Here is a 9,397-nt window from a genome sequence, read left to right on the forward strand (position 1 = left end):
AGTTATTGGAAATCAGCAGGAAACATGAGTCTGAGAAAAAAAATCATATTAAAGCAGAGAAAAGAGAAAAAAAAGAATAAGTAATAATAAATGTACTTGTCGTGTGGTAAGTGTAATGAGTTATTGGAAATCAGCAGGAAACATGAGTCTGAGCAAAATGACCCAGTTAAAAACCAATGGTGTTCAGAATAGTGTCTGTATACAAGAGTATAAGACCAGGGGTTCCCAGTTCCACACTTTTCAGCTCTAGAGACCCAAAACATAGATTTCGTCTCTGTCGGGTGGAAACCTCATATGTTCAAAACTGTTACTTTTCAGGATTCAAATTCGAAAGCATCAAAAGTAGCAGATCTACAAGCTCCAAATGCAGCGCTTTTCGGCATGTTTCGAGCTTGTGGTTCTGCTACTTTTGATACTTCCGTGTGGCGCTGTAGTAGCATAAAGTAGGGAGTTAATTTATTATATTTATATATTCTATTTTAGAATATGGAGATAAGAGGTTTCTGCCCGACAGCAACGATTTGCTTAATTACTTAAAAGTACATGATGAATGACTTTATCCCTATTTCAAAAAGAGTGAAAAAAGCCATTCTTAACGCTCACAGCGCGTAGCAATGCCATACGTTGTAGATCTAATACCATTTATGAAATTATTTAAAAAAAAAATGTTCTTTTTTTGTTCAAAATAAATTAAATAATTATTGATTTTGTGGGAAACGTAAAAAAAGGGGGATATTTACTCACAAGCCAAAAAACGATGGGTCCACGACCCAAAAATGGGTCCTGAGCCACAGTTTGTGAAACGGTGTAAAGAGACCATCTGGAGCATGCATTGCCTGCTGCTCTTTTGTTTACTATACTAGCCTAGAGCTTATCTGATGCAAGGTCATATCCTGTCTAATCTCAGCATTACAACGTGTGAAGCATCACGCTCTGTTCCAGTCAGAAAGCTACCGTACGTGTTTACATAACAGAAAAACACATGTACATAAATTATTACATATTTTTTAAACAACAGCAGCAGTTCCCAAACTTTTCTGGATCTGGGCCCACTTGGAAATCTTGAAAGGCTATCGGCTGCCATGTTAAGAGGTCAGATGGGTGGGCCGTGTGCAGTTCCAGAGCATGTTTATTTCAATGATCAGTCGATCTATTATTTTACGGCTTGGATCAATGGAACTCACGTAGTATACTTTATGTTTTATTCGGTATCACAAAACAAATTTTCAAGGTTTTAAAGAGAAAAAGTACAATGACATTTTTCTTTACATCATATTTTTTATATTAATGTTATATTATCAATACAATCTTAGTATTTGGCCAATTTGTTGAGGGCCCACTTTCAGTATCCTCACGGCCCACAGGCTGGGAAAGTCAGGACTACAGTAAGGTGTATTAGAGCCGGCAGGTTGCACTGAGCCACACAGGGACTGTCACCTGCTCCATGACATCCTATTTGCAGCTTTTTTTGGTTGTGTTTGTGCGAGGGGGACGCTGCCTCTATTCTGAGCCCTGTAATCTCAGCATCATGTTCTAAGAATACGATTATCTGCTCCGCTGCCAGACACACACACACACACACACACACACTCTAAGAATCGTGTCCTAAGAATATGATTATCTGCCATTAACCTAGACACACACACACACACACACACACACACACACACACACACACACACACACACACACACACACACTCTAAGAATCGTGTCCTAAGAATATGATTATCTGCCATTAACCTAGACACACACACACACACACACACACACACACACACACACACACACACACACACACACACACACACACACACACACACACACACACACACACACACACACACACACACACACACACACACTAAGAATCGTGTTCTAAGAATTATGATGATCTGCCATTAGCCTAGACTGGCACGCACGCACACGCACACACAGACGCACACACACACACACACGCGCGATGAGAAAAACCTATAGGCTTGGAGCACAGTTATGTAGACTACATGGAAAGGTGGCATAGTTCGTTAGACAATTGATGTTTTCCCAGGACCCCAACTTACAAAAATACATGATGAATTAACCACTCACTTGTAGATCAGTTTGTAGATCAGATATTTTCACTATTTAAATGTTTTTTTTAATTATTAATATTTTTTTAATAACATTTCTGAAATTATTTTGAAAAAATTGACTGAAAATCTTTTCTTTATTTGGTCAGCGTTAAAGAAAAAAGGGGATATTTACTAGCGATTTACTAGTCTGTGACCCTAAAATAGGTCCCGACCCATTGTTTGGGAACCACTGCTCTAAGGCATTAGAGCCGATCATTGGAGCAGCACCACATTGGGCTTAGAGGAGACTCAAAGGAGCATGCAATGTCCTGTGGCGTCACATCTGTGGTCCAATTGCACACACACACACACACACACACACACACACACACACACACACACACACACACACACACACACACACACACACACACACACACACACACACACACACACACACACACACACACACACACACACACACACACACACACACACATACACACAAAATGGATACATTAACACAGATATTACTGTGTACAGAATGCAATATCCCTGTTCTTTAAAAAGAGACTTTATAGTCCGCTTTTCCTTAAATAGCAGACCATACCAACTACACTAAGTTGACCGGGGTCCTCCAGGGGTCTATACTTGGTTCCCTTCTTTTTCCCTCTACACAAATCTCATCGGGGGGAAACAGCTTGTAGGTCGACAATTTCCGCCAAATGTTCGCCAATTATATGCCCAGAATAGTGACGCTAGAGGGACAGTGAATGAGTGGACAGCCTGTCGGAAGAGAGCAGTGTCCATGGTTGTTACCTGGCATGCAGTCTACGCCACGCACCATGGAGGAGCCAGCTGAGGACACCATGGACGGGAACTCAGTGGGAGATTGATCTTCATCACAGTCACACTTGCAGGCCCTGCTAGTCCACACCTCAGACAACTGAGACAAACACACACACACACACACACACACGCACACGCACGCGCACACGCACGCGCACACGCACACGCACACACACACACACACACACACACACACACACACACACACACACACACACACACACACACACACACACACAAATCAGTATACAAATGTTAGCTATTTTAACATTTTTCTGAAACTTTAATTTAATTGTTTAATTTGGATGTTTTTAATGATACGTTTTGAATGTGGAGGCTTAATAACTCTGCCATTCAGTAACATCTCCTGAGCCTACCTCTTGAGCGCCTACCTCTTGAGCCTGAATGCTGAACAGCACTGTACAAACAGATGGGCAGGCAGGACAACACAGAGGGGAAAAGGAATACACTATTAGTATACAGCAATGTCAAAGGAGACTAAAGGTATGTCTCAACTTGTCAATGCAAAACATATCAATAAAATAATACATATGATATGATACTTTTGTTAGTTTTCACTGAAATGTGTCTTGCGACACTGTAGCTCCATGTGCAACACATAATACACAATTTCATTTAAACACATTTAATGCATACATGAAGAACATGTGAACAGTGATGTCTTTCATTTTTCTGCAGGCCCCCAGATTTTTAATTTAAATTTGACTGATGAACAAAAGGAGTTATGTCTGAACTTAATGCATTTTGGAGCATATTATATCTTCTCTGTCGGGTGGAAACCTCATACAGTAGGTATGTCAAAAACTGCTACTTTTCAGGATTCTAATTCAAAAATAGCAAAAATAGCAGATAGACAAGCTTAAAACACGTCACTTCGTGCAGCGTTTTGAGCTTGTAGATCTGCTATTTTTGATACTTTTGTTTGACACAGTAGTGCAAGTAGGGCACTAATTTACGAAGAAAAGATGGAGATACGTAAGAGGTTTCTGCCAGACAGCTACGATATATAACATCTACTGTATATATGTATAACATCCAGTCTATAACATATATATTCTAATTATACAAAGTATTAGTCAATAAAACATAATCAATTTCAGAGTAAAATCTGGCCAACTCATAAAGCTCTGCAAATCAGTTAGACATTAACTAAAGGGCCATAGATTCACAGTTTTTATGCTGCAAATTCTGAGGAGAATCAATAAAATATAAATTCAGACATTTCATGAAATCTTTAGGCATAAATGAATACGAAAAAAAAAAAAACAGACTGAGTGAAATACGTAATCAAACAGTATAATGCTAGGGACCCAACAATTAATTGAACTAATCTTATAATGCTAGGGACCCAACAATTAATTGAACTAATCTTATAAACAATAATCGGTAATCGACTTAAAAATAAAATATACATTTTAAAAATAACACATTTTTCTTTCAACTTCTTTGAAAATAACTTCTTCCAAAATAGTGAAAATCAAAGATCGACAAGCTCACAATGTGTCACATTGCAATGAGTTGTGAGCTTGTAGATCTGCTATTTTCAATTAATTTTGAACTATAAAACTAATAAATGTAATCAATTATAAAAAATCTGTTCAAAAATGTAGGCCCGATTTCGTTGACATATAAAACATTTGAAACAGACAAAAAAACATGCTTCTTGATTATTCGATTACGGTAATTGAAAAAGTAATGGAGGGAATAATTGCTAAGAAGATAATGGCTAGTTGCAGATTGGCAGCCTACCGTTAGCAGCCAGCAGAACAGCTAGAAGGAACCCTGGCATATGGAGAGGCATCTTTCACTCTGCTTCACCCCACACTAGACTGTCTGTACACTGAGCAGCGCAGCCAGCATTATATACTACACTGGATTACAGTAATCCATAGCACTGGGTGGGTTCCTAAACTGTGGGTCTGGGACCCATTTTTGGGCCGCGGACCGGGTTTTTATGGGTGGTGAGGAAAAATCCCATTATTTAACACATGTTTTTATTACTTCAAAAGATTTTCCAAAAATATACAGTATTTTGTTTTTATATAAATAAAATTAAAGGTGGGCTAAGTGATTTACTTTTGTTAAAATAAGTGTTAAATAGCTCTAATATATTCTGATAGAACTCATTGCTATAGAGTGTTTGTTCAGTAAAAGGAGAGCTCTCATTTCTCTCCAGCTCTTTATTAAACAGAAAATGCATTTTCATTGCTCTCTCCTGATTGGCTTAAATGTTGTCACCTATCTGAAAATGTACTATATTCTGTTTACTAAAGAGCTGGAGAGACCCCTGTGCCCGAACAAACGCTCTGTAGCAATGATTACTATCAGAATATAGTACTTTAACCTTTTAACAAAAAAATAAAAAATACCAAAAAATATTACTTACCCTACCTTTAAATAAAAATGTTTTCCAAAATAATTCAGAAAAAAAATAAAATAATAATAAAATAAATAAAATAAAACAAATAGTGAGTGCAGATTGGTTATTTTCTGTTATTTCTTTAAATACGTGGCTTCATAATGTATGTTTGTAAGGTCGGGTCACGGGAAGACACCAACTTAATATTTTGGGTCACGTGCTGAAAAGTGTGGGAACCCCTGCCCTGAACCAAAGGAATGTAAAGGACATACCCTCATAAAGTCTATAGATGTTCAACTGCTCTCATCTTGTCAGCAGAGAACATATTAAGTTATGTTGTGGGCAGAATACGAACATATCCAGTAATAACTGTACACAAGTAGAGTCACAAAGCATGCTGGTAAAAATAAAACGGTGACGCTGGCCAGGTGGTCCAGCCTGGCATGCATGAAATGAGTGGGTGGAGTAATATATGAGAGAGAGAGAGAGAGAGAGAGAGAGAGAGAGAGAAAGAGAAAGAGAGAAAGTGTGTGTGTGTGTGTGTGTGTGTGTGTGTGTGTGTGTGTGTGTGTGTGTGTGTGTGTGTGTGTGCGCGCGCGCGCGCGTGTGTGTGCGTGCGTGTCGAGATTTGATGCCAGTTCTGGTGTCTACTGGGTGTTGTGACCCATATAACAGACCAGAAGGTGTTTTGTACATTATCAAGGGCAATACTACAGTATAGAAAGACTTTCCAAATAAGGTTCAATAAATTAGAAAAATGCAACAGAAATAGGTCTCAAGTCTAGTGAAACAGCTGGTTGTGTTTGTTGCAACTGAACTGTTGCTCATACAATTCTTCTTAGAAGAAATGAGTACCTCAAAGTGGTTCCTTTGGGGGGGTTCCAAAAGGATCCTTCCTTACATACATGGCTGTAACTCTGAGAGTGTACAAATCCATTTGGTTACATTTGTACACTCTCAAAGTTATTGGAATCCTTCCTTTAAATAAATAAAAAGCTTGAGAACCACTTGACCTAACAGTGGGCCATGTAACTCAGGTGAATGCAATCAAGTCTAATTGCACAAGCTGTTTTCAATTGGACTTCTTCACCACTCTCTTCATTAGTTGCATTAGAAAAGGCCATATGTCCAGTCACAGTGTAGCGGTTTGTGTTCAATCCTGTATTTACACAAGTGATCAAGTTCCTTTACTGTTAGGTCTTGTGGACAGGTACTGTAGCCTACCTTAGTGATACAGCACCACTAGGTTCTTTATTTGTTATGTTTTGTGTGCAGGTACATAAGCGATATATCACCACTATGTTCTTTATTTGTTATGTTTTGTGTGCAGGTACATAAGTGATATAGCACCACTATGTTCTTTATTTGTTATGTTTTGTGTGCAGGTACATGAGTTGTACAGCACCACTAGGTTCTTTATTTGTTATGTTTTGTGTGCAGGTACATAAGTTATACAGCACCACTAGGTTCTTTATTTGTTATGTTTTGTGTGCAGGTACATAAGTTATACAGCACCACTAGGTTCTTTATTTGTTATGTTGTGTGTGCAGGTACATGAGTTATACAGCACCACTAGGTTCTTTATTTGTTCCATGTTGTGTACAGGTACATAAGCGATATAGCACCACTAGGTTCTTTATTTGTTCCATGTTGTGTACAGGTACAGTGCTGCACCATGAAGGCTCCTGCAAGCAGAACAAGATCAAGGGAACCAAAGCAACGATGGCTTACCCCACCTTCATCTAGAGAGATCAAAGAGAGGTCAGAACAACCACATTCTCATTCTGCAAAAAAAAAGCATAAATGTGTTTTTTCCCCCCCTCTTCCACCAAACTTGATTTATCTATCTAGCCTAGGGTGTTGTTGACAATGACATTGGAAAAGGCTTCTTTGTTTCATACCCATAAAAAGTTCATTTTAGACTTTCAGGGTTAAAGGACCACATCACCCATTTTCAGCCTATATCTTTTTACAATTGGTCTCACTAATGCTTGCTCTTAAGAAGGCACGTTTTTTGTGTACTTGCTGTGTCTCAGAGTAGGGCTGTGGATGGTTCATAACTCTGCCTACTAGTGACATCATCAGTAGGCAGGTTTGGTGATTTGATTTAAAACCTTAATTTGTATTAATGCAAGAACAATGACTTCTATTTCAGCATGCTAACATTCTGGCAAAAAGACTGTAGTTTCTATATAATTAGCTTGGAAATCCCATCGGGTGTGATTTTGGTGGCAGGTTTCTGAACTGCCCACCAATGAGATGCAGATCTAGTAGAAGATGTGCCATCTTATAATGCGTGAGGAGAACCAATTATATGAAGATGAGGTTGAAAATGGGTTAAGTGCTCCTTAAATGAATGCTCTGGATTTTACAGTGTAGTGTAGCACATAACTGATCTGATTTTGATTTTGTTTTGTTTTAGGGTCCAAGTATAAACTCACCCAAAAAGTCCACCCTGAATATCCAGTGACATGTCTCTCCCTACAGGATGGTTCTGGTACTGCAAGTCCTCCTGGAAGAAGTGGGAGAAGACCAAGAGATGCCAATGTGGTTTAAAGAGGACTCCAAGTCTCTGGCTTCAACAAGTGAGCCTGGAGACATCCCAGCTGTCAAGGACCAACAGGCAGAGAATCATCCTTCTTCCACCATGGAGCCATATGACACTGGTACAACAGAGACTACGAAAGACCAGACCTGCACATGATGAAATCCAAGCTGAAGCTCAACCTTATGTTTTTATATTGATGTAAACTTTAGGTACAGTATCATTAAAGATTTATTTTAATAAACGGCGTATTGATCAGATCACCAGCTTCTTCTCTCAGCTGTAGCTAATTTAGAGGCACCCACCCACTTGCAGTGCATGGTTCCCAACCTTTTCTGCGTCAGTGCCCACTTAGACATCTAGTAGTACCGTCTGTCAGGTGGAAACCTGTCCAAAACTGTTGCGTTTCAGGATTCAAAAGTAGCAGATCTACAAGCTTGTGGATCTGCTACTTTTGATGCTTTAGTGTGACACTGTAGTATGATCATGTAGGGCAATAATTTGCGGGAAAAACACAAGGTCAAATGTGGACATAAGAGCTTTCTGCCCGACAGCAACGATATTTTTAAGCTTCTATTTATCGGTATCATCTCCCCCCCAGGTTTTAAAGTAAACCTATATATATTTTTACTTAAAAAATATATAAATAAAATCATTACATGTGTTGCTGGGGGCCCACAGGTTGGCAGTGGCTGCTCTAGGAGGGTATTATGTTGCTCTTTACAGCAGGTACATCATGCAGTGTAAGTAGCCTACAGCAGGCCTACTGCTTGGAAATTAAAAGTACTTGACCTCAAGGGATTAGAAAACCACACATCCTGTGTCGACTGCAGGGGAAAAAGCAATCACTGCAGACTTGAAGCGATTAACTGCAACTAATTAGGCAATGGTTGTTTATAAATTCATAGCTTTGTGGGAATATTTTGGAAAATCTTTACATAACCCAGCAGTGGTTCTAAAACTGGTGTCAAGGGGTCCTTAAGGGGTTTTGGGGTCTGCAGCAAAAGGAACAGTTAACCTATTGCATACTTTGGTTACTCAAAAAGAGCTGATCTACAAGTTCATGCAAGTGATGCAACGCATTGTGAGCTTGTAGATGGGCTATTTTCAAACATCTGTAATTGTGAACAATTTTGAATATTTGTGACATTATTTTAAAACTAATCTTATGGGCGTTTCTGGCTTAAAATATTTTCAGATGGGGTTCCATAGTCAAATATCAATTTGGGTAAAGACACCCAAATTGATATTTGGGTCTTACATGAAAATGTTTGAGAACCAATACAGCAGCCCTGTTTAGAGTAGACTTGGTTAGCTGTAGTATACAACCCTCGTAGACGTATTTATGATTCTGACGTTTTCAATCTCTAAGACTTGGTAAACATTAAAGCCCAGTAACATGTTTTTAATTTTCCATCAGCCAAAAGCTACTTGTCAGCCTGACGCCCAGTGGTGGAAAGAAGTACTCAGGGTTTTTACTTAGATAAAAGTAGCAATACCACAATGTAGAAATACTGTTACGAGTAAAAGTATACTGTATTCAAATGTTTACTTGAGTAAAAGTAGGCTA

The 9,397-nt window shown here is 38.8% G+C and overlaps 1 protein-coding gene across 1 annotated transcript in view; it reads right to left on the minus strand.

Moving 5' to 3' along the window:
* rs1a (retinoschisin 1a) overlaps positions 1-4,724 on the minus strand; it is a gene marked incomplete at both ends in the record, with an annotated part of 8,096 nt that extends 3,372 nt beyond the window's left edge. The window contains 3 exons of the mRNA XM_084053914.1: positions 2,873-2,999; positions 3,280-3,320; positions 4,673-4,724. Coding sequence (XP_083910040.1) covers positions 2,873-2,999; positions 3,280-3,320; positions 4,673-4,724 — 220 coding nt within the window. The remainder of the gene's footprint in view (positions 1-2,872; positions 3,000-3,279; positions 3,321-4,672) is intronic.
* Between the last annotated feature and the right edge of the window lie 4,673 nt (positions 4,725-9,397).

This window comes from Gymnoscopelus microlampas, assembly GCF_963454915.1.
Source record: "Gymnoscopelus microlampas genome assembly, chromosome: 1".
NCBI classification, from domain to species: domain Eukaryota; kingdom Metazoa; phylum Chordata; class Actinopteri; order Myctophiformes; family Myctophidae; genus Gymnoscopelus; species Gymnoscopelus microlampas.